General features: G+C 54.9%; 1 protein-coding gene and 1 long non-coding RNA gene across 27 annotated transcripts; one reads left to right on the top strand and one right to left on the bottom strand.

Moving 5' to 3' along the window:
• Positions 1-208: 208 nt before the first annotated feature.
• LOC138850723 (uncharacterized) lies at positions 209-2,975 on the bottom strand. The gene is made up of 2 exons (XR_016211267.1): positions 2,843-2,975; positions 209-517 (listed from the first exon to the last, which is right to left on the bottom strand). It is a non-coding gene; the product is annotated as an uncharacterized LOC138850723 (long non-coding RNA).
• SZRD1 (SUZ RNA binding domain containing 1) lies at positions 2,009-24,387 on the top strand. Of its 26 annotated transcripts, none has more exons than XM_051836569.3 (6): positions 2,077-2,154; positions 6,346-6,418; positions 18,267-18,316; positions 19,331-19,455; positions 20,013-20,267; positions 21,339-24,387. In XM_051836569.3, the coding sequence occupies exons 1-6, from the start codon at positions 2,104-2,106 to the stop codon at positions 21,439-21,441; spliced, it is 657 nt and encodes a 218-aa protein (XP_051692529.1). In that variant the 5' UTR covers positions 2,077-2,103; the 3' UTR covers positions 21,442-24,387. The 26 variants fall into 26 exon arrangements, with proteins under 26 accessions (XP_089157583.1, XP_089157582.1, XP_089157585.1 ...); XM_089301445.1 differs by lacking the exon at positions 6,346-6,418 and adding an exon at positions 19,709-19,806 and having other exon boundaries at positions 2,089-2,154; positions 21,315-21,901; XM_089301447.1 differs by lacking the exon at positions 6,346-6,418 and adding an exon at positions 19,709-19,806 and having other exon boundaries at positions 2,090-2,154; positions 20,016-20,267; positions 21,315-21,901.
• Positions 24,388-24,497: the final 110 nt, after the last annotated feature.

Raw genomic sequence — 24,497 nt, 5'->3', positions numbered from 1 at the left:
GCCTCAAATGCCTTCCAAGATCGCTGATGTTCTGGTCTTTGAAAATTCTGTCCAAGAAACTCTTAACTAACAACGCCTTTGTTGAGGCTCCTTGTCAGAAAGCAAAATTGGAAAGAAACGATCTCCCTCTGCTGGTAGCAGGTGTAACTACACAGCCTGAACTACCGGGCGTCTTATATTTGGAAAAAAACGACTCAGACCTCAGAAATAAGGTTTAGGTCAACATCCAACAATTTCACCCAGCAAGACTCAGTCAGAATAATTCACTTCAATGAATGGGTTCATAGGAGAATAAATGCATAGTCTCAGAGAGCGACTAAAACAAAATCTTCTCCTTGAAGATGGTGAAGCAGTTAACAGAATTAGTAGTTAACAGAATTGAGCTGCTCATGGGATGTCCACGTGGAGATGCCAGTGAAAGCCTAGCCACGTGAACTGGACACGCCAGGCTGGTCCAGGGCTGGCAATCAACTCTGGGGATCTTCAGCATACAGGGAGTGGTTTCCTCCACAAACATCTAGGTAAGAAAAGTGGACAAACACTGTATTTCAGAAACAGGAAGTCAAGAGAGCAGAAGATTAGCCAACTTGCCACTTTAACTTCTAAATAAAGACCAGTCACATTGGACACATGCTTGGAATTCATAATAATCATTAGCCATACAAATTGCAAATTGTCACAGCAGGAAGTGGTCACTTCAGAAAGATTAACGGTATGCTAGAAACATGAGCAAGACACACTCCATGTTGGATAAACTGATTATCGCATCTAACATGTAACACTAATGAATGATGTGTTTTTAATACCGAGAGGACTACAGGACCGTGTCAGTGTGAGTGTTTGCTTTTTCCCCCTTTTGCTTTGGTGTTTTGGGAAAGAAAGAATGACTAGAGAGGTGAAATATGTTTATAAATAGTCCTCGTGCAGGCAAGAAAACCCCCATGATGATAACAGCTAACCCTTTAGAACTTTTACCAGGGGTCAGACGGATTCTAGGCTATTCGGCAGAGTAATTCATTTAATCCTTACAGTGTACCTTTGAAATAGCTACAAATACCATCTCTGTCTTTAACTCTTAGGGCAACTGAGATACAGAAATCTTTAGAAACTTGCGTAAGATGAGGCAACTTGTTGAAATTGGAAGCACCTGAAGTTGACCTTTGACAGTCTTTAACTTTAATGGTTTTACAGAGATTGTCCATCCGCTGATTCACTCTCCAAAGGGCTCCAACAGCCGGGATGGGGCCAGGCCAAAGCCAGGAGCCAGGAGCTTATTCCGGGTCTCCCATTTGGGTGCAGGGGCCCAAGGACTTGGGCCGTCTTCCACTGCTTTCCCAGGCACATTAGCAGAGAGCTGGAAGTGGAGCAGCCGGGACTTGAACCAGTGTTTGTATGGGATGCCAGCACTACAAGTGGCGGCTTCACCTGCTACATCACAGCGCTACACCACATGCATAATTTCATAGAAACTGCTGAGATCCAGGAGAACTGTAGCAGCTGGGACTCCCATTGGTTGTCCCAGTTCAGGTGCAATAATGTCAACTAACTGTAGCAGTTTTACATTGCAGTGAGTGATACAAAGTAACGATAATAAATGATTCAACTATTGCTTTACAAGCAGGAAATCCTGCGACCATTTTCACCCCATCAGACAGAAATGGTGAGCGGTTTTATGCATCAACAGGTATTTTTCATCATTTGCTGAGGTATAAAAATGTTTTCAGAGTTCTGAAGAAACGACCATCTGCAGTTTGGGAAAACAACGACTCATTTTAAAAAACAAGAATTGTCAGTAATTGCCTGCCCGTAGCAAAGATGGTTCCAAAGAATTCACTTTCCGGACTACAGACGGCGCCTGGGACTCCCAACTCCGTAAAAGCGAGAACGCATTACCCTTAAGAAAGATGGCAGCTTCCGAGCTTCCCCGCCCTCTTCCAAGATGGCAGCCCCGGTACTCGTGGGCCAGTGCCCGGGGCCGCTTCCGGGTAAGGCAGGGGGCGGGGTCCATTGAGGAAAGCCTTGCGTGCCCGCGCCCGCGACGGCGGCGCGCTTCAGGGCGCAGGCGCGGGGAGGGGTGGGGGAGGAGGGAAAGCGGCGAGTAAGATGGAAGATGAGGAGGTCGCTGAGAGCTGGGAGGAGGCGGCAGACAGCGGGGTAAGGAGGAGCCGCCGCCCCGGGGCAGGGCCGGGCGGGACCTGGCGTGAGGGAAGCCTCCGGGGAGTGGGTCTGGGGATGATTCTCCCCCAGGAAGGGCCCCCTGCGCCGGGCCGGGGGTGGAGGAGAGGCCCCCGGTTCCTGAGCGCCGCGAAGGCCTCTTAAAGGGGCCGCGTTCCAATTCCTCCCTCACCTTTGCCCGGTGCGCCTGCCTCCGCCCCAGCCCCCAGCGTGCGCGTCACCCGGGGAGCCCCACCCGGCACCGGGGCCTGCTTTCGTGGCCCCCGCGCCCGCTCGCCCGCCCTGGGCCCCGGGGGCCCGTGCTTTCCCGTCGGGCCCCCCCGCGGCCGGGGCACCATTTTAAAGTTCATGTGCTCTGACGAGGAGGGGCTCCCATGTTGGGGTGGGCGGCCTGGCCAGACCTGGAGGCGGCCGGGGGCGCAGCCGGGGGCTGGGGGCGGGAAACCGGGTCCTCTCGGATCCGCGCCACACTGCTGAAATCCCCCGCCACGGTGGGCGAGTCTGGGCTTTTTCTCTTTCGCTTTTGCTCGGAGTCCGCGCACGGCGGATCCCCGGGGGCCCTGCGGGCAGCCCCTGTCCCGGGGACCCCCGGCCGGGGTTGGGGAGGGGTGCGAGGTGGGAAGGGGCCGCCTTCCCGGGAGGGGAGGGGGGAAGGCGGCCGTTCGACCTATTTTGGAGTTCCTGTTCGCCTCCGGGAGCGGCAGGGAAGGTGGATGCAGTGCTGTTGGGCTGGTGTCGGGTCTGGTCCGAGGCTGACGCCGGGAGAGTGGGCGCGAGACCTCTGCGTGCGCTCGCGCTGGTGGCTGCGGTGCTGCCTCGGGGACGCCCACCGTGGAGGTCCGTGTGGGTGCCCGGGCGGCGGTGGGCGCCTGCCCGCCTGTCCGCCGGAATGTCGAAACTTGGCTTCAAGGTTTTTTCCGCTGGTTCAGCGTTTCTGTCACGGTCGTTTATGTTTTTCCACTTCGCGCAGGGGAGGACCGGCTCCTGGACTTGTGGCTTGGGGCGAAGTTAGAGCTTTCCGCGGGAGGGGCAGGTGTCGTGTGCGTCCAGACAGCGCCGGGGCCGCGGGGTGCTGGGCCCTGTGCCAGGGGGGCTAAGTCACCCGACGCCCCGCGGGCCGCCCCTGCCGAAAAAGCGTGGCCCACGGTTTGTGACCCACATAGGTTTCTTGGGTATCTTCGCCCTTTCTTGGTTTTCCTTACTGGTTTCAGAGGAACAGGAGAGTCTCGTGCCAAAGAGAGAGAGAAATGAAAGGAACAGGACGGAGGCGCGACGCAGGCGCGGGTTCGCTTTCGTGTTTCAGGGTGGGAAGGCTGCGCAGAGATCAGCCACGCCGGCGCCCGTGCAGCCAGATGCAGCCAGATGCAGCCGAGGTCTTTCTGGTGTTGGTCCAGTATGCCGCTGCCGTCCTTGGGACGTGCTGGGGCGGAGAACGGAGTGGCACTGCCTGATTCAGGTTCCCTTATGTGTCGTATTTAATTGAATCCTGGGAACAACTTGTTGAGGCACTGCCCTCCCTTTATAGATGGGAGCCGTCTTGCGGAGGGTCACACCGAGAGTCCGTGGGAAGCTGACTCCCTACCTGGAAACCTGGGGGCAGACTTCGGAATTGGGCATTAGCTTTCGTTGTTAATACACTTGCTTTGGGCTCATATTTGAAGCCTTAGATTTGATTTCCTTTCAAATTTCACAAAGAATCTTGCAGATATGCACACTTTTGGAGAAGGGGCCCAGAGGGGAAGGGAGGAAGTGACTCCACGTGTCAGCCAGTTTTATGGTCTCTCAAATGCAGGCAGCTCAAGGGTCGCCCACTTCCACCTCCAAGCCAAATCTCGTGGAGAAAAGACTGGCGGAGGGGGGTTGCTTGATTCAAAAAGTGATCCCTCCCCTCCAGCTCTCCCAGCAGGCTTCTGAGGTCCTTGTTTCCTGTGTTTTTTCAGAATGCCCAGTGTTGAGTCATGTTATTCAGGAAAAAACTGACTTTGAAAGATACTTCAAATAATCTAAATAGGCTGGTTTTGGCATTAGCTAGTACAGTAAACAATCAACTATAAAATTATTCTTTTTCCTGTTTGCTCCCAAGGGGTTAACATCCACAGTCAAGGGACAGTTCAGGAACGGTGATTTGCATTTCACCAAGGAGATAGTTCTTTTAAAATATCCTGCCTTTGGGAGAGAGAAAAATAAAGAATTGTGCTAATGTTGGCTTAGCCTTAAGTTGTGTCCTTTATCGTAAGCAAATCTCAAGGGACAGATGGAGCCTTTTGTGTTTGGAGACATCTTTTTGCTCCAGAAAGTGTCAGCTCCAGTCTGATCAGTGTTGGCTAGTGTAGAGCTGGTGTGTGTTCACCAGTTGTCCTCCGATGAAAGGCGGCCCAGGCCGGCCACTGGTGATGCGCTTGCCCTGCTGGAGAGGCAGGTGACGCACGTGTGGACCTGGGCTGATGACTGTTTGCAAAGCCTGGGCCACCCCTGACTCCACTGCCTCTCAAAAGTGTCGCTTTGTTCTTTTTCTCAAGATCAAGTCACATAGCTGATGGGGAGAAAGTGCGTCCTAAGTTAAAGGATGGTTGGTCTTCTGGACTAAGAATTCAGTGTTTTGTTTTGTTTTAAGATTGTATTTATTTGAAAGGCAGAGATCCAAAGGGGGGGGGGGGTGGAGGGAGAGATATCTTCCATCTTCTGTTTCGCTCCCTAAATGGCCATAATGGCCTAGGCTGAGCCAGGCCAGAGCCAGAGTGAAGAGCTTCTTCCTGGTCTCCCACATGAGGACAGGGGCCCAAGCACTTGGGCCTTCTTCCACTGCTTTTCCCAGGTGCATTAGCAGGGCACTGGATCAAAAGTGGAGTAGCCAAGACTCAAACTGGCACCTGTATGGGATACTGCCCGTGGAGGCTTAACCTACTACACCAAGCACTGGCCCCAAGAATTCAGTTTTTCTTTCTTTTTTTTTCTTTTTTTTTTAAGATCTATTTATTTGAGAGTTATAGATACAGAGAAGAAGAGGCAGAGAGAGGGGTCTTCTTGTCCACTGGTTCACTCCCCAAATGGCCGCAATGGCCAAGCTGGCCAATCAAAAGCCAGGGGCCAGGAACTTCTTCCGGGTCTCCCACGTGGGTACACGGGCCCAAACACTTGGGCCATCCTCCACTGCTTTCCCAGGCAATAGTAGGGAGCTAGATCAGAAGTGGAGCAGCCAGGACTAGAACCAGTGCCCGTAAGGGATGGCAGCACCATAACACTGGCCCCAAGAATTCAGGTTTTTTTTTTTAAAGATTTATTTATTTATTTGAAAGAGTTACACAGAGAGAGGAGAGGCAGAGAGAGAGAGAGAGAGGTCTTTCATCCGATGGTTCACTCTCCAATTGGCCGCAATGGCCGGAGCTATGCTGATCTGAAGCCAGGATACAGGAGCCTCTTCCATGTCTCCCACATGCAAAGAGCTGTATCAGAAGAGGAGCAGCTGGGACTTGAACCGCCATCCATATTGGATGCTGGTGCTTCAGGCCAGGGCGTTAACCCTCTGCACCATAGCGCCTGCCCCAAGAATTCAGTTTTGTATTTACTTTCTACTCACATGAGCCAATCTTCCAAACACAACCCTGTGATGCTGGGTGGTGTGTAAGGCCCTAGGAAGGTGTTAGTGAACTTTGGGCACCAATTGTGTGCTAGGCATTGAGGCCCAGGCCAGTGGAGGAGTCAGACTGGTGGGGCAACACTGTGGAGAAGAGGCAAACACGGCTGGGATCAGAGAAGGTGTTGAGAGGATGCCCAAGTTAAGATTTCAAGGACTGGCTGATCCAAACAAGTCCGAGAGGGTGGGTGCTGGAGCGCGGGGCGTGCAGGTGCACAGAGAGAGGTGTGATGCTACAAGGATTGCCTCCTGCTCAGAGGAGGGGTTGGCAGGGCTGAGTGGAGGGCATGCAGGGGCCACGCTGGGAAGGGCCTCCTTGCGCTTGGTCTTCGAAGCTTGAACTTTGTCCTGAAAGCGGAGCCCAGCTTTGAATTCTCTTTTTTTTGTTTATCTGGGGTTGGCTTGTTTATTCTTTTAGCAAAGGAGTGACAGAGGTAGATTTTAAATAAGGAAATGAGAACTCTGATTGACTTTGTTTCTTTTGAGAAGAGCCTTCCTCCCCAAAGCTGACTGCCACCTCCCTTTGGGGTCTGCAGTGCATCCTGTGGCCGCTGTCCTTGTGGAATTTGTGCCCTCGGCTGGAGTGGTGTGGAATCGCGGAAAGCACAGGTACTCCACGCCAGAAGGGGCCCCGGCTCGTCCATCCCTGGGGACTGCTGCTCTCTCTGCGGCCTTCGGCCAGCTTGTGCACGGTCCTGCTGAGCACTGTGTCCCTGGGACAAGGATCTGTTTTACTGTGATTTCAAAGAGCGAGGATAATGAGCTTTTCACTAGTGACTTCTCAGCTCTGTGCCCAGGCTGCGTGCGGGCCTGTTCCCAGCATGCTCTGGTGTCCCAGAGAGCTGCCATGGTTGCCATGAGCTGGAAACTCAGGCAGTCAGAGTTTCTTGTTTTGTCTTCTGCGACAGAAGAGAATGAGTCCGTCTTTCTAAAGCTTTCGGTGAAATCCTGTACGGGGAAAGGCTCCTGTGTCCATCTGATGACGCAGAGACGGTCTCGTGGCCAGTCCTTCCGTCCAGTTTCCACCTCTGCCACGTGGGCCCGTGCAGCCAGCACCAGTTTCTGGCTATATCTGGAAGCTGGCCTCCACGGGGGTAGGGGCTCTTTCCTGCACGCTTTCCCCACAGGAGTAGAAATTTGTTTCTTTGAGAACAACTACTGACTTACTGGTTTCCTAGGAGAAGGTTGAATTTAGCTATGTAAGCCTGTGGCCAATGCACCCCAGAGGTTTCTCTTCCAAGGGGCTTCTGCCTGTTAGCCTCTGCCGGCAGCCTCCCCTGAACATCCAGTCTGCACCACGATGGTGGTGGGCTTAAGGTTAGAGACGGTCACCCTGGAATGCGGAACACATCTAACAGCAGTCTGTATGTAGATGAAGACTCTTGTCCGCTGAGGCTAAGATACCTCAACATGTCCCTAGCAGTGCGGCTTTCCCTTGTAAAAGGAACGCAGGAAATAACAGTCATTCCTTTCTGGAAGGAATAATAAACATGTACAGTGACAGTTGCATTCTTGGGGGGCGGGGTGGCTACGTGAGGTTGTGTGAAAGGGCAGTTGATGCTGGAAGCCGGAGAGGTCAGTGCTGTCATCGACCTTGGGAACCAGATCCTCGGCCCTCGGGCCCTGACCTTGGCTGCGGCCGCCAGTTCCATCTGCTGCCCAGTGGTCCAGCTCGCCATGAGGCAGCCTGTCGGCTTGTGGGCCCAAGTCCTCCAGTCCCCTTTGGAAAGGCTCTGAGATAGGGGTAGAGGGCTCCTGCGGTGCCTTTTGACCTTGGTTATTGGAGACTCCTGAAGGTGCTAGTTATTCTCCTCCCGGAGTGCAGCGTGGAGTGGACCCCGTCCCGCCCCCACTCTCAGGAACGGTTCTGTTGGGACGGTTCGCACTTGCTGCTCCCTGGGTAGTTAACTAGCTGCTCCTTCCTTTGACGTGTTGTATCTGTTTTCACCTGGTGTGGGCCTGGGCTTCCCTAGCCTCCGTGAGCTGACTCAGATGCTTGAACTTGGTGCTGAAGAGCCAAATGGCTAATACCGCCCTTGGCTGTAAAGCTACGCGCCGCACGTGCGAGTGAGGTGCTTGCTGAAGCTGTCATCGGATTGGCAGCTCACCTGTGGCCGGGTGGGAGAAGGAGCTCTTAGATACTGAGTTTGAGTGTCTTTCCGGGGCTTGGCTGCCGTCCCCTGCCACCCCTGCTTTATCTCCTGTGTTCCTTTCCGCCGGCTTTAGCCAGCTGGCCTGGAGGCTCTGCGGAGTGCTGCCCTTTCTAACTGGCCTTTGGTGAGAGTGCCCTTGAGTGGCAGAATAAAATCTGGTGGCGGGGGCCGGTGACGGTGAATCTGTCCCGTTGTCTGGTGTTTCTGTTGGGAGCGGAGCCTTGCTGTCTTATCCGAGGTAAGAGAGTAAACATCCCGCTTTTCCCGTGGGTGGCGGCGGTGAGAGCGGTGTGCAGGGTGGGTTTGAGTAGGGGGTCTGACTGGGGAGAGTCACAGCCTCCTCTCTGTGTCTTTCTCCTCGTGGGGGAAGTGGGATGGATAGAACTTGCTTGCCTGGTGGTGAGAGTCAGTGGAGCACTGTGTAAAGCCTCCTTCAGAGGCAGGTCCGCAGCAGGGCGCCACTGCCGTGCATGCAAGGACGTCGTCCCCACCCACTCTCCTGAGATGGGTGGAGGTCTCTTTCTGCTCCTGGGGACTAACCTGCTCTTCCTTCTAAAGTGGCATCATTTAGTGTTGTGTGAAAACCGGAAGGAAGAAGCAATAAAAGGCCTGGAGACGGTGGGTGCCCCATGAGACTTCACCCTGTTTGATTTCTAGGGCAGGGCTCCTCACCATGCCCCTGCCTGGCCCTTTATGTTAACCCGTTAAGTCTCATTGTCTTATACCTAGGACACCTATGAAAACTTAAATTGAGCAATAAATATTGCACTTATGGTGACTTTGTACCTGTGTCAGCTTTGTTGAAATATGCACAGAATCGGGGCCAGCACAGTGGCATGTGAGGTTAAGCCTCTGCCTGCAGAGCTGGCATCCCCTATGGGCACTGGTTCAAGTCATGGCTGTTCCACTTCTGATCCAGCTCCCCGCTAATGCGCTTGGGAAGGCAGCAGATGATGGCCCAAGTGCTTGGGCCCCTGCACCCATGAAGGAGACCCGGAAGAAGCTTCTGGCTTGGGCTTGGCCCAGCCTTGGCCATGCAGCCACTTGGGGAGTGAACCAGCAGACAGGAAATCAGTCTCCCCTTCTCTCTGTGTATCTCTGACTTTCAAAAAAACAGATAAATGAATATTTAAAAAAAAATTCGCAGAATTGAAAACTTGGGACTTAATGGGTTAAGATAAAGAGATGTGTGGATTACCTCTCACTTGGAGACCCTTTGAAGAAGCTCCAGGCAAAATGATACACATTGTTTCAAGATGGGATTTACAAAGTTCCCAGGCTCTCAGGCCTGGGGTTCATCTACATTCTGGGGCTGGTTTCTGCTGAAGAATTAGTTCCTTTTGGGTACTTCACAGCTTGAAGATCTGGGCGTTGGAAATCAGCTCTCTCTGGTTTGCTACTGCTGTGTGCTCAGGGAGTCTGCTTGCTACAGGCTTTGTGGCACAGGTTAAGCTACTGCTTGGGACTCCTCTGCATCCCATATTGGAGTGCATTCCGCATTGCCAGAAGCTCCACTGCCAGGCCTACCTGTTCCACTTCCTATCCAGCCTCCTGCTAATACCCCTGGGAAGGCATCGGCTGGTGACTCAAGTGCTTGGGTCCCTGCCACCCGTGTGGGAGATCCAGATGGAGTTCTTGGCTCCTGGCTTCACCCTGGCCCAGCCCTGGCTTTTGTAGTGAACAGTGGATGGAAGACTTCTCTCTCTACCCCTCTTTCAAGTAGATGAAATAGAAATTAAGAAAAAAAAACAGTGTGCAGCTTGGGTCCTTGGAGTACTCAGTTGTTGCAAGATTAAACAGCAGGAACACATCTTATTCTTTGTTTTAAAGATTTATTAATTTGAGAGTGGAGTGGCACACAGGGAGAGATCTTCCAACCCCCCGTTCACTCCTCAGATGGCACACTGAAGCCAGGAACTCCATCCTGTTCTCCCACATGGGTGGGGGGCAGGGGCCCAAGTGCTTGGGCCATCTTTTTCACTGCCTTCCCAGGCGCATTAGCAGACAGTTAGCAGAGCAGCTGGGACTTGAACCAGCACTCTGATATGGGATGCTGGCATCACAGGTGGTGGTCTTAACTCGCATCACATTGCCAGCCCTGAACACATCTTATTCTAAAGTTAGACTCTGAAGCAGTGTTCTCCAACAGAAGGTACAACACAAGCCACATAAATGATTTTGTACTTTTTTTAGATTTTATTTATTTGAGAGAGAGTTACAGAGTGAGGGAGAGATAGAATGGTCTTCATCCAGTAGTTTGCTACCCAAATGGCTGCAGCAGCCAGAGCTGGGCTGTTCTGAAGCCAGGAGTCAGGAGCTTCTTCCAGGTCTCCCACATGGGCTCAGGGGCCCAAGCACTTGGGCCATCTTCTACTGCTTTCCCAAGCCATAGGCAGAGAGCTGGATGGGAAGTGGAGCAGCAGGGACAAAACCAGCATCCATGTGGGATGCCAGTGTCAACAGGCAGAGGCTTAGCCTACTAAGCCACAGCAGTGGCCCCGATTTTGTATTTTCTAGAAGACACATTTTAAAATACACAGGAACCAGTGAAATTAATTTTAATATCCTAAACTTGATTTGATATATCCAAATTTGTGTAATTTCAGCACATAGTTAAGTTTGAAATATGTGAATGAAGGTGGGCCTTTGGCCTTGTGGTTAGGCTGCAGTTGGGCGCACCCACTTTCCATTCTGGAGTGCCTGGTTTAGTCCCAGCTCTGCTCCCGGTAATGTGCACTCTGGGAGCAGTGGGTGATGGCTCAGGTGGTTGGGTCCCTGCTACCCATGGGGGCACCTGGATGGAGTGAATCAGCACATGGGAGCTCTGTCTGGTTTTTTTCTCTCTGCCTCTTGAATTAAAAAATTCATAAAATTTGTGAGATATTTGACCCTCTTTTTACACTGTGTTTTGCATTTGGCAAGGCGCATCTCAGTTCAGCCTGGCTGTGTGGGAAGTGCCCGCACGGGATAGTGGCTGCCACAGCCACAGCACAGTGGAGCCAGCGCAGAGGAGGGCTGCAGGGAGAGTGAGCCGGGGCAGAGCAGCCAGAGGTGATCTTGCCTCACAGGTTTGGTCTGCAACACACCACCCCCCCACCACCACCCCCACCCCCACCACCACCACCACCACCACCATCCTCCGTGGTTTTCTGGCACACTTGGTTTCCTCAAGTTCGTATCTTGGTCCTAGGAATTACAGCTAATTTTCCTGTGGATCAAGTAATCTCAGATGGTTTTCCGGAATTGGATTTAGACAAGAGATGAGTTCATTAAGATACCCTTCTAGAGTTTAACCTCTATCTAGGCAGGATCTTTTTTTTTTTTTTTTAATATTTGTCATTTGGTCTAAGTCAATTTTTTTAGCATTGTCGCATTAGGTGGATGTCTTATGTCTTATGTTGTTGTTGTTGTTGTTTTTAAGATTTATTTATTTACTTATTTGAGAGGTAGAGTTAGAGACAGAGGGCGAGAGTCAGAGAGACGTCTTCCATCTGCTGGTTCACTCCCCAAATGACCACAGTGGCTGGAGCTGGGCTGATCCGAAGCCAGGAGCCAGGAGCTTCTTCCAGCTCTCCGACGTGGGTGCCGGGGCCCAAACACTTGGATCATCTTCCACTGCTTTCCCAGGCCACAGCAGAAAGCCGAATTGGAAAGGGAGCAGCCAGGACTTGAACCAGCGCCCACATGGGACGCCGGCACTACAGGCAGTGGCTTTACCCGCTACGCCACAGCACCGGCCCCAGGATCTTTTTACTTTGTTCGTATTTTCATTGTCTTTCTCCCTGGCGTCTTCCCTCCACCTTTTCTTTTCTTAAACTGCGTGTCCTTTATGACCCTGCAGCTTTCCAGGACTTACCCCCTCCCCTCTCCCCTCCCCTATCACTGTGGTCACTGTATCTGCCTGGGTAGCACCTAGCACATCTCCCGCCTCACAGTGGGTTATTCGTAAATACTTGTCTCCAGCATTTTTGGTCATAGTGCAGCGAAGGAGAGCGGACTCAACACCATGACGACGCCTTGACTTGGACAGGGATTTCAGAACTGTCCTGTGCCTGCAGTGACCCACTTAACTGGAGTGGACTGTTTCCCCGCAGTGTGGGAGCCGCAGAGGAAGGAGGGCTGTCTTCTGGGAAATGGAACCTGAAAACAAACTAAACAGCCTGCATTAAAAAGACAAATTAATGAATTAATGCCTGGCTGTGTCCCATAGATCTTATCTCAACGTCTGCATCCTGCCTGTTTTTGACTGATTGTGTTTGCTCAAAGTTAATTTGTTGAACCTGAGGACCTGAGGTGACAGGATTTGGGAGCTTCCCTCTGGGCTATGAGGTGGAGATGGACTACGCATTGGAGATGGGCAGCCCTGTCAGGAAAGGACAGAGAAACAAGGTAGGGCTGAAAACTCTGCCAGATGTGGCTGTCAGCCGGCGAGCTCTCTAGATGCACATCTGGACAGGCACTGGCTAATGATGTGCTGTAAGGGACAGAGATTTTGATAATTTCAAACTGGATTTTGCTATTGTGGATTGGTCCTACCTGTGAATTCGTTGGCTTCATTCCTAAGTGGAATCGAGCCCTCACGGGAAGAACCAGAATTCTATCTAGATTGGTGGTAGGGGAGGCATAAGGCGCCGTGCTGTGGCCAGAGGACACAGGTCCCAGTGTGCTGCCCAGGGCTTGAGGCGATTAGGCTTGGCATGGCCACTGGCTGCCGTGGCGGGAGCTCAGGGCCGGAATGTGCTGGAAGGCCGTCCTGCCTGCTCCTTCTCAGCAGCTGTCTTCGCTGTTTTCCTAAAATGGTTCCCAGGAAACCCAGTTGTTGTACCCCAGCATTCCCGTCTCTTGTCCAGACGCCCTCGTGTTCACTGGAGACTTGTGCTCCCCAGTTCAGGATGCTGGACAGGACCAGAGGGTTCCGTGGGCCATGATTTCCTTTAATGTGTTTCCTTTAATTAGAGAAGAAATGGAAACTAACAAAGGGAAAGGCAAAGTACTTGAGAAAAGTAGTAACTCCTTGCCAGTAGAAAGAGTGTGTTTCCTAATCCAGAGCCTGGAAGTAGGAGTGTCTTTTGCACCCTCCATGTAACACAAGATCACCTGACTTCTCAGGAGTTGTCTGCTTGTAAGAGGGCGGAAGCTGTGGGGGGGCAGGACAGCTTGCCCCTTCGGCTGGGAACTGAGGTGTGTGTGAGGGAGGCCTCTGGGGAGCAGGTAGCAGCAGGTTAGGCACCAGAAAGGGCGGGACCCCCCCTAGAGTAACAGGTGAGGATTTGGAATCCTCTGCCCCATCTCTGGGGGTTCAGCGTCTCTGGCTCTGTCCCGGGGTGTTCTCTCTCCGGAGTGGACCCCGTGCAGTCTGTTTCTTGAGGATCCACTACTGAGGAAGTGCAGCAGCCATGGTGCCGCACCTGCTGTGCCGCACACCAGGGCCTGCAGGAGCCTGCTGGTTTCTCCCGTGTCGTGGTACAGGAGCGAGCTTGCCTTTGTAATTTGCCTCACTGCGAAGGGGCATCCCCATCCTGCCTCCTGTTCCTGTGTCACAGAGCAGGCTGCTGGCGGCGCCCCTTCCCCGCCCTGCTGCTTGGAGCGATCTTATCCCCGTCACACCCCCATGTTTCCGCCCCCAGCTCTGCCAGAGGTCACACAGCCTTGCAAGGCCAAGGGTGTGAGCGGCTGGTCAGGTGCACGTCTCAGGCAGCGGAACTGGTGGGTGTCGGTGTCTGGCTCTGCTCACCTCACGCTGTGGCCTCTCTCTCACCGCCCCAAAAGGACCAGCCCTGCCCAGAGCCGCCTCCCTCCCCATGATGCTTCTTTGTGACTTCCCACCTCTACTCTATCCTGGCTTGTCTTGTTCTCTGTGGCCAAGCTGTATGTAGGGGTGTAGCCCCCAGAGCAAGTAATACAGATTTTTAAAAAAAATTTATCTGTTTTTTTTTTTTTTTTAATTGAAAGAGTGACAAAGGCAGAGAGAGAGATCTTCCCTCCATTGGTTCACTCCCAAAATGGCCACAACAGGGCTAGTCAAGGCTGAAGCCAGGAGCCTGGAACACCACCCCAGTCTCCTCTGTGTGTTAAAGGGGCCCAAGTGCTGCTGCTTTCCCAAGCACATTAGCAGGCAGTTGGATTGCAATGGTGCAGCCAGGACTCAAGCTGTCGCTCCGATACGGGATGATGACAATGGAAGCAGCAGCTTAACCCGCTGAGCGGCAACGCTGGCCCTGTGATGCTGATCTTTTGATTGTAATTTGGATCCAGTGAAAGGAGGCCACCCCACTACTGTCATCTTCTAGAGTCTGCTTGGTGCTTCTTGGAAAAAGTGAAGAACCTTTCAGGGAGGAGACGCTGTAGGAAACCAAACCAGTCGCCACCGTGCCCATTCAGGGCAGTCGTGGAGCTTACGGGCTCTTCCTCAAGGTCTGACTCGGGAGCCAGCAGGTCCTGTGCATCCTGATAGACAGGGAACTGTAACGCATGATTCCTCGCACTACTGAGGCCTGTTCAGTACCACGGGGCTGGTGCGTCTCTGGAGGAAACACACGTTCTCCTTGTAACATACCCTGCAGGAGCATTTGGACTGAGAACACGAAGTCCCCAGACTTTGTCCCCAGCAGATTGATTGCAGGGCCTTGTCCAAGCAGAGGACGAGGAGCTCCTGGTGCCTGCAGACTGCAGGGTGGGGTGCAGTGCCTCCAGCTGCTGGCAGAGCGCCCCCTCTCCTGTGTGGAGGCTGTGAGCACATTGGTGTCCAGCTGGCCATCCGGCACCTGCTTTTCACCAGAGCTGCTGGGGTTTATGTCCCCACTGTCATCTGAGGAACACTCCCCCCCCCCCCCCCAGCTCCGATACAGCCACCTTGTCTGATGTGATGCCGTTGGATGGGTGTTCCCGTTACGGGAGTGCCGGGGAGCAGTGTGGAGTGGGGGAGAGGACACTGTCACCCAGTGGCTTTTCCCAGTGGTGTACCTTGAAGTAAGGCATTCCTCCAAAACCTGGGGTGTCTGTGCCAGGTGTGCTGCACGTGCTAGTTCGGGGATAGAGACACATTTAGCCGGATGTGGCCCATAATGTCTTTTTTTTTTTTTTTTTTAAAGATTTATTTATTTATTTGAAAGTCAGAGTTACACAGAGAGAGGAGAGGCAGAGAGAGAGAGAGAGAGGTCCTCCATCTGATGGTTTACTCCCCAGATGGCTGCAACGGCTGGAGCTGCTAGGAGCCAGGAGCCAGGAGCTTCTTCTGGTCTCCCACACGGGTGCAGGGGCCCAAGGACTTGGGCCATCTTCCCTGCTTTCCCAGGCCAAAGCAGAGAGCTGGATTGGAAGTGGAGCAGCCGGGACTCAAACTGCGATGCTGGCACCACAGGCAGAGGCTCAGCCTACTACGCCGCAGCGTTGACCCAGGCACACACTGTTGGGGCTTTGCAGCCCCCTCGGTGTTTCCTGGCTGGCCAGTGCAGACACCCAAATCTCTGTTCAGGGCATCTCAGCCCCACAGATGGTAAGCCTTGCGTGAGTGGCAAGCTCACGTTCAGATTGGAGCAAGGTGGGACAGTGTAGAACTCTTTGATAGGCCTTTCAGACTGATGTGAGGGATACCATTTACGTGGGCGGTTAACACTGATGTTTACAGAATTAATGGAGTTCTGGTGCACACTGGGCAGTGGGCATCAGTTCTCTGAGTTTGCACTTGTCAGTTCACAGGAAACCTTCGCCATTTGTCACTGAACATTCATTGGGCACTATATGTGTGCTCCACGCTGGAGTGAGAGGTTTTGGTTTGACTATCTTCCTCCTTCCTCCAGAGACTTGATGGTGCCCTCAGAATAGTCTGTTGTGCTTGCTTAAATGCACTGTCAGCTGGGTGGGGTACGTCCAGCCCAGCCCATGGGCTATGTAAGGCCCACGAAAGGGGCTGGCATGGTGGCACAGCAGGACAAGCCTCCACCTGCACAGTCAGCATCCTGTATGGGTGCCCGTTTGAGACCTGGCTGCTCCACTTCCAATCCAGCTGCTCCACTTCCAATCCAGCTCTCTGTTAATGCGCCTGGGAAAGCAACGGAAGATGACCCAGATGCTTGGGTCCTTGCACCCACGTGGGAGACCCAGAAGCAGCTCTGGGCTCCTAGCTTCAGCCCTGGCCAATGTGGCCATTTGGGGAGTGAATGGAAGTGGATGGAAGACATCCCCCTGTCCCCAACTCTGCCTTTCAAATTAAAAAAAAAAAAAAAAAAAAAAAATCCGGCTGGTGCCGCAGCGGCTCACTAGGCTAATCCTCCACCTGCGGCGCTAGCACCCCAGGTTCTAGTCCCGGTCGGGGCGCCGGATTCTGTCCCGGTTGCCCCTCTTCCAGGCCAGCTCTCTGCTGTGGCCCGGGAGTGCAGTGGAGGATGGCCCAAGTCCTTGGGCCCTGCACCCACATGGGAGACCAGGAGGAAGCACCTGGCTCCTGGCTTCATAACAGCACGGTGCGCCAGCCATGGCGGCCATTGGAGGGTGAACCAACGGTAAAAGGAAGACCTTTCTCTCTGTCTCTCTCTCTCACTGTCCACTCTGCCTGTAAAAAAAGAGAAAAAACCTTCTTTTTTTTTTAAAGCCCACAAAATTGTTTGGTCTGGCTCTGCGAAGGCAACTGCAGGCAGGACTCGAAATTCAGTAAATCTGTAGCAGGCTGATTTTTAAGTTTCTATTTTTGTTTGACCCATGAATGATGTTTTAAATACTCAAACAGCCCTTGGCAGAGAACAGGTTCCCCACCTGTGCTCGGCACCAGTCAGAACCAGTCCGCGTTGGGCTGGATTTAAATCTGCCTTCATATTTGCAAGAGATACAAGTAGGGGCAAGAAGGGCGAGGAAACCTTCCAGGTAATACTGACCTTGAAGGCTGGCCTAGCTTTATTGCTAGTAAATGGTGCTTTTTAAGGCCAAGAAGATCACTTCGTAGTGATAAACTGATTAATTTCCTAGAAGGACTAAATCTTAGTTCCCTCTGTAGTCAGTAGCTCAGCTGAATCGGGAGGAACTGAGCAGCTGGAGCTCACCCATCAGCCGTGGAGGCGGCCGCTCCCAGGACTCCCAGGACTCCCAGGACGGCACTCATGGGGAACGGCACAGCGGGGATTCTTGTGTTGCAACTACTTTGAAAATCAGGGTTTCTCAGCCTTGACACTGTTGACCTGGGAGGCTGGTTGAGTCTTTGTTGCTGGGCTGTCCAGACGTTGTGGGATGTGTGGCCCAGATGTCCCTCCCAGACCGTGTCCGGCAGCAGGTGCCCACAGCATCCTCCCCGGGAGTGACACCACCACCTCGTGCCCCCGGGGGCAGAGTCGCCTCTGGGGAACCCGGTGCTGCCGTCTCCTCTCCAGACACAGGATTTGGCGTGCGTCTTCTCCCTTCTCGAGTAGCCAGATGGTCTTGCCCTCAGTAAACGGGACGTTTTGAGAAAAAGCGTGGGGTGGGCACGGAGCCTGGACATTCGTGCTTTGCCTTCTCATAGCCTCTCCCCACTTCCCTGTCCAGTGTAGGGGCGCTCGCTTGTGCGTGGGATTCCTAGTGCAGGGCCCTGAGGACTCAGACTCGCAGGGGCTCTGGCTGCTGGGGGGAGGTCGGGGCCCGAATGTGCTGGTGGGTTCCCGTCTTCTGTTCCTCCTCAACGTCGTCTTGGCTTTGCTTCTCTGAAGTGGTGGCATTGCGTTTGTCGGGACCTGGGCGTCCTGTTGTGCCGCCTCGGCTCCAGATCCCCGGGGTCCGCGTGGACGCACGGCCTCTGCTCTGCTCTAAACCTAGTGCTGGGTGCTGGTCGCAGAGCGTTCAGATCCAAACCGGAAGAAAATAGGAAATGAAATCCTGAAACATGTGTCACCAAGGAGCTGGAGGCGTCGAGCTGGGAGTTTGTGAAGAGAGGGGCCACTGCAGCAGGTGGAGCTGCACGCTGGGTTCAGGGGTGGCCAGGGAGGGTCTCAGAAGTTCAGCGGAGCGGGAGCAGGCGATCCAGGCAGGTGCTGCACGCAGCGCAAGCACGTGATGAGACTGCGCTTTAGAAAGCCGATTGGCGTGGCTCTGTGAAGAACAGACTGGGGGTTGTGCAGTGACCCCAGCGGAGCAGTGAAGTCAGCCATGGGGTTGAAGGGAGGTGGACCCGCAGAGGGAGTCAGGTCCCAACCCCAGAGTCTGGTCCACATCCGTCACCTCGTAGGACACAGTTGTGTCCCTGGCTAGAGAGACATTGCCTTTAGCTCGGAAAATAAAGACGTAAGTTTTTATTCAAGAGAGATTTTTTTCCACTTTTTATATACATTTTTTTCCTCTAGGAAATAGACAGACGGTTGGAAAAAAAACTGAAGATCACACAAAAGGAGAGGTAAGGCTCCTGTCTGGTCTGAGGCTCACGCTCTCTGCCGCTCGAGAGCTGAGCAGTCAGGGGTATCCTCCAGCTGGCCCAGGGTGTAGCAGGTCAGGCTCCTGGGCAGTGACCCCTTCTCTCTGAGCTGGAGACCAGGATGAGGTAGCTTGAGGCTTCGGGAGTGAGGTTGGGGTGCTGCCCGCCTCCCCCCTTCCTGGGCCCCGCGGTCTGACGGTACGTGGGAGGTCACAGGACGGAGGACTTGGGTTTTAGGCCAGCGGCTCTGAGGCTCAGGCACGCTGTTCCCGCTCTGGGCACCAGTGCTTTCTGTGTGACCAGAGGAGTTTGGACAGATGTTTTCTCTGGGCCCTTGGTACCTTGTGAGGATCCTGGAAGAAAAGAGGCTAGGAAATTCTCGAAGAATCTTTAAGGCTAGCTTTGTTCCCTCCCTGCACAGCAGAGGAAGTGGGTTTCCAGAGCAGGCAAAAGTCACTTCAGCTCTCTCCGGGCCTGGAGAACTTGTCGGCTTTGTGTGGGAACAAGTGGCGGAAGGAGGAGGGGCCTCTGGGTGTGCTTGGTGGGCTGCAGTCGTCTCCAGGGAGCTCGGGGCGCTGCCTGGCCAGCTCGCCCGGCTCCCCGCCGCTTTGGTCAGATTTCTGGCTCCCTGTCTGTCTGCTCATCCCAGCAACCACACTGACGCCTGGTTACAGTCCCCTTCCCGTCCTGCTCCTTTCCCACCCAGCACTCGATCCCCTTGCCCCTGGCAGCAGCTGAGTTCCTCTGGCCCCTGCCCCCGCCAGCAGCGTGGCTCTGGTTGGTTCTGGAGAGGAGCCAGGAGTGCTGGGGGAGGGCCCCCCCCCCCGTGGTTCTGTTTGGTTCTGGAGAGGAGCCAGGAGTGCTGGGGGCGGGTCCTGGCGTTGTCGTGAGTTGGTCTTTCCGCACTGGCCCCTTTCATGTCCTGCGGCTTTTTGTTTCTTTCTTTGCCTGTGTTGTTTCCCCTCTTGGTTTTTCCTTGGCTCCACCTCTCCTGAGGACACGTCGCCTGGATGTGCACATCCACCGGCCTTGGACAAGGCTTCTGGTGTGAGCGTTGCCAAGCGCTGTTTCGAGGACAGTCTGTCGCCAGCCCCGCCGTGTGCCGCAGGCCAGAGCGCCTGGTGAGGGAGGCTCCTCTGCGCAAGCTCTTGGGAGAGCTGAGTGGCTGTCGGGGAGGCACAGGGCGCGCTCAGGGAAGGCCGAGGCAGCCTGCTGAGTCCTGTCTTGATGCCGGGCAGGCTCCGTGGCGTGGGCTCCTCTCAGTGTCTGCCTGCCGCGAGTACGCGCGAGGGAACACCCGGGCTGACCTGAGCGGAGGCCAGCTGGGCTTCTGCTGCAGCCCTGCAGTCTAGACATGGAGCGTGTTGCTGGCAGGGACCAAACCAAGCAGTGGTTGAAGTGACTGTGACCAGCACGGGGATGCGAGTCCCAGAGCGCGGCAGGTGGCGTTCCAGCCCCTCTGGCCGGGTTAGGTGAGCGCAGTCCCTGGGGACCGCGGAGCTGTGGCAAGGTTGCCTGCCGTGTGCAGAAACGCTCCGTGGAGCATGGGAGTTGTGAGGCCTGGTCAGAGGCCAGAGGCTAGTGAACTGCATCAGGAAAGGGAAGCCCTGAGGGGGGTGCGGGGCGTGGCGGGGCATGGAGGGGCAGGAGTGGTGAAGCTGTGTTTGCTCTTCATCAGCAGGAAATCCAAATCTCCTCCCAAAGTGCCCATTGTGATTCAAGACGATAGCCTTCCCACGGGGCCCCCTCCACAGATCCGCATCCTCAAGAGGCCCACCAGCAACGGTGTGGTCAGCAGCCCCAACTCCACCAGCAGGCCAGCCCTTCCGGTCAAGTCGCTCGCACAGCGGGAGGCAGAGTACGCCGAGGCCCGGAAGCGGATCCTGGGCAGTGCCAGCCCCGAGGAGGAGCAGGAGAAGCCCATCCTCGACAGGTGAGTGTAGCTGCCGGGCCCGCTGAGGGGGCAGCTGTGTGTAGTGAGCCGCAGGCAGGACTGGGACAGGGTCTGTCGCAGCACGAGCTGCCAACCCCCGCCCCCCGGGGACCCCCTCACAGTCTGCTGCTCTGAAAGCCACGGGGTGCTTTGAGGAGGTGGCGGCTGGCAGCCTCGCGGGCACCAGGCAGCAGCATTGCTTAGAGGGACTTGGCGTCAGCGTGCCACTCACCTCCGCGTCACTGAGAACTGCCTCCCACTCCTCGTGGCCCAATCTGGAAGATGGGCTGGTGACTACCGCCTGCCTTCTCGCACTGGGCAGGCCAGTGAGTCCATGAGCAGACGGCGCAGGTGCCCAGCCCAGTGGGAAGTGCTGGCGGGGTGCCTGAGTGTCGCCTCCTGTCGCCTACTGCACACTGAATTTCCTAATCTTGGCGGTGTTTTCTCTGCAGTGCTAGAAGTTGGGTTATTGTGTCACTTTCTCTCCAGCAGCATTTGGTAAAATCAGCTCAAGCTTTGAGGGGCTTCTTTCTTTGGCTTGGTGTTCTCTGGGGCTTAAGCGAACCTGTGTGCTTTCCCGCTGTCCCTTTGTTGTTTTGAAGGGAGGTCCTTTGTGTTACTTCTCCAAGTCTTTCTCCAGAGGGAAAAAGTTCATTTCTTTTAGCCCCCTAGAGTGTGAGTCAAGTGTCAGCACGCGGTGTGGAGAGCAGCGGAAGGGCGGGGATGGTGGGGATGGCGGGGATGGCGGTGCTGGGCCCCCCTGCCGAGCCCCTGGTTGAGGCTCCTTCCCTGGGCCTGACGCCCTGGAGAGTCGGTGCCTTGTGGTTCTGGGGAGGGTGTGCTGCGAACGGGCACAGCCTTTGGACAGAGTGGGCCCCTGAACACCCCCCTGCCAGCAGGTGTGGGATGCCGGGGAGAGTGCTGTAGCCCTGGCTGCCCGCGAGGACCTCCCCGCTGGGGCAGCCCCGAGTCTGCCTGCCGAAGGAGCCGGCTGACAGTCGCTGTTGGTGTTTACGATTTGGGGAGACCTTTTGTATCCTCCTTCAGGCCTTGCTCTGATCTTCCCTTCAGGCCGACCAGGATCTCCCAGCCTGAAGACAGCAGACAGCCCAATAATGTGATCAGGCAGCCTCTGGGTCCTGATGGGTCACAAGGCTTCAAACAGCGCAGATAAATGCAGGCGAGAAAGGATGCTGCCGCTGCCACCGTCTTCGCCTCCTGGGTTGTCCGCCACGGGTCGCACTGCCGTGGCAGACAGCTGGACTTGAGCAGAGGGAACGACCTGACTTACTTGCACTGTGATCCCCCTTGCTCCGCCCACTGTGACCTTGAACCCCATGCACTGTGACCTCTCCCCTTCCCCCCTTCCCACTGTGATTGGCACGTCGACAAGGGCTGTCTCAAGTCAATGGAAAGGGAAAGAGGGTGGGGATCTGGGGAGGGTCGGGGGGACCCACCAAGCACTCAGAGCAGAGAGTCAGACAGTGCCACTTGGCCACTTGGGGTAAAGCCAGTGCCAGCAATAACAGTTTATCATGCTCATTAATTTGGGATTTCAAAACACAAGTGAGAACTCCCGCTTACCCACCCCCAAGTGCATGTCTTCATCACTTAAAAAGTAAGTTCCATTTGAAGATATCCTTTCTTTTTTTTTCTTCCTATTTTTGTTTGTTTAATACAAATATCTGATTTGCAAGAAAAGTGCATGGGAGGGGTTTTAGTGGTTTAATGAATTTTTAATTGAGAAAGGGTAGTTTGGTAGTCTACTTAAAAATGTTTCTGGGAAATTCTCTGGAAACATTAACCAATAGGATTTTGGTGAGCTTAGCTTCTGTATTCCTACTGCCACCCAGAGAAGGGGCAGGGCTCTGCAGCCCTCAGGACAGGCGAGCACCCCATGCCTTTACCTCCCTCCCCAGCCAAGGCCCTGCCTGGAGACTGGCTAGCTCCACAGGCTCGGAGAGCGCTAGAGGCAGGGGCCGCGAGTGGACCCGGCCGTGCTCCCTGGGGAGGGTGCGAGCCCCTCCTCTAGTGCGCTAGAGGCAGGGGACGCGAGTGGACTCGGCCGTGCTCCCTGGGGGCTCCCGCCAGCTACTCCTGGACGAGAGCAGGGAGCGTGTGGGAGCAGATACCTCCTGGTAGAAGCCAGGGATGTGGCCTTGTTGAGTGTTTTGCTGTCAGCACAGACCACAGTTTGCCTCTGGGGCTCCTGGCGTGGGTAGGAGGTAGGTAGATCTTCCCACCCAAGCAGGGCTGAAACCCTAGGGGCTCGTGGCGTTCTCTCTCGTGAAGCCGGTACCCGGGAGCAGCTGATTCGGAACAGCAGGGAAAGGAAATCTTTGCGTTGTGTTGCGGAAGTTGGCAGCAGACGAATTCTCCAGAGGCCTCGGCTGCCCCACACGCCTTCTTCCCACGTCGAGGACCTGGAGTGAAGGCAATTTCTCTGTCCCTGGAGCCTAGGAACATTTTTTTCGGCTCCTTGAGGTGGGAGAGGCTAGGAGGCCTGCTGTCCGGACAGCTCCGTGCGTGCAGCCTGACCCCTCTCAGGCTCCTGGTCTCTTGCGTTGCACTGCGCCTTATCCCTCAGCCAGCCTGCCAGCCTCCCAACTCCCGAACAACAGATGGGTTTTGGATCAGTTGGTGCAGTTTTGGGCAGTTCCTGGTAGCCAAGGTGGCAAGCTGGGAATGGTGGGCTTCGCCCCCCTTGGGCTCACCTGGCTCTAGGAATACCAGGCTGGGCCCACGGAGCCGCGTCCCACGACACCTTCCCCTCGGGAGGAAGGGCCAGCTGCCAGTTGTCAGCAGCCAGTCCCTAGCACAGGAAGGTACGTAGCTCGGGCTTACCCGTGAATGGAGCTGGAACAAGGCTTCAGTCAGGAAGACGGGCGGCTACCTCCAGGAGTGGGCGAGAGGAAAGTTGGCTGCTAATCTTTATACAGTCCCACTGCCCTGACCGAGTGTCCACGGTCTGAATGTCTTGTGTCTAGCCCTCAAGTGGTAGTGGGTTTTGGCCCAAGGTGAGGCTGCCCTTTGAGTGAGAGAAGGGTGCAGTGGGGAGTCCATGTGGGAAGGCCGGGAGTGCCAACTGCTCAGCCCTGGGGAACACCTGTTCTTGGCCCCTCTCCCCCGTGGGAGCCACGGCAAGGCTGGCAGCAGGTGTCTTCAGGTTGAGGACGTGGCAGGGACTGGGGGACTGGTGTTCCCACCTCCCTCCGGCCAAAGATGGGGCTCTGCCCGCTGGGTGCTGGCACCACCCCCAGCAGTCACACCCGCTCCCCAGGAGGAGAGGTGGCAGACAAAATGTTAACGAAAGCAAACAAGGAACTGTGTTGTGTTGGGGGGAGGAGGGAGGGCAGATGGGAAAACGGTTTGGATCTTGCGTGGTTTTGTTTTGTTTTGGTAGAGTTGTCCGTGACTTTCCTCAAGTGCTTTTTTCCCTTTTCCTTTTTTTTTTTTTTTTTAAGTAAGTTGCAGGCTTTGGCTTGGAAATCCCTGGGGGGGTGAGGGGCAGAAACCTGAGGCTGCTGCCCCTTTATCTGCCTTCATGGTACTGTCCCTCCCCCACCCCAGCTCCCCCCGGACCCCATGAGCCAGGCCTCAGACCTTCCAGCTACCCGCTTCCCATGAGCCACTACTCTGATGTCAGCCTATAACCAAAGGAGCTGGGGGGCCGGGCCTGGTGACCAACCCTTCTCAGCCCACTCAATGAGGGTGCTCCCCACCTGCAGGCAGGAGGCAACACCCTATCTGCTACCATCAGCCCCTTCCAGAGCCCACCTGCCTCACCCAGCCCTGCCCTGCCCAGCCATACCCTGCTCTGCCCCATCTGGGGGTGCTCTGCTCAGGGAGGGGCCGGCAGGGCTGCACCCAGCTTCCCTGGTAAGCAGAGACTCAAGAAACCTCCAGGGTCCTGTTTTCTGGTCGTGTGATCCCAGGGGAGCGCATGGGCCCCTTGGGTGTCTGAACAGAAGGGAATGGGAGGGAGGGCCGCACCCACGCAGTCTTTGCTGCTGGTGATGCGGGCAGCTGCCTACCCCCACCCCACCCCGCACCGCGGGCTCCTGAGTTGGCAGATTAAGCATTTTATAAATTGTATTTTAAATACATGTTTTAAACTTGTCAGGTCCTTGTCTTCATTTCAGCCCCTGGCCTCCTACCTGGAGCTACCCCTGCCCGCCTCCTGGGAGGCTCTGGATGGTGTGCAGGCTGGGGCGAGCCCTGGGTCTTGCG

The sequence above is a fragment of the Oryctolagus cuniculus genome, chromosome 7 (assembly GCF_051225735.1).
Source record: "Oryctolagus cuniculus isolate XC-2025 breed Fujian yellow rabbit chromosome 7, ASM5122573v1, whole genome shotgun sequence".
Taxonomy (NCBI): Eukaryota; Metazoa; Chordata; class Mammalia; order Lagomorpha; family Leporidae; genus Oryctolagus; species Oryctolagus cuniculus.
This window is presented reverse-complemented; position numbering and strand designations above follow the sequence as displayed.

Excerpts from the sequence above, each read along its gene's own strand:
- SZRD1 (XM_089301440.1), top strand. The coding sequence starts at position 2,889 with ATGCAGTGCTGTTGGGCTGGTGTCGGGTCTGGTCCGAGGCTGACGCCG. Across the intron at positions 3,013-6,298 it reads CGGGGACGCCCACCGTGGAG|AGCCTTCCTCCCCAAAGCTG; the intron begins GTCCGTGTGGGT and ends TCTTTTGAGAAG. Across the intron at positions 6,419-18,266 it reads TGGAATCGCGGAAAGCACAG|GAAATAGACAGACGGTTGGA; the intron begins GTACTCCACGCC and ends TTTTTCCTCTAG.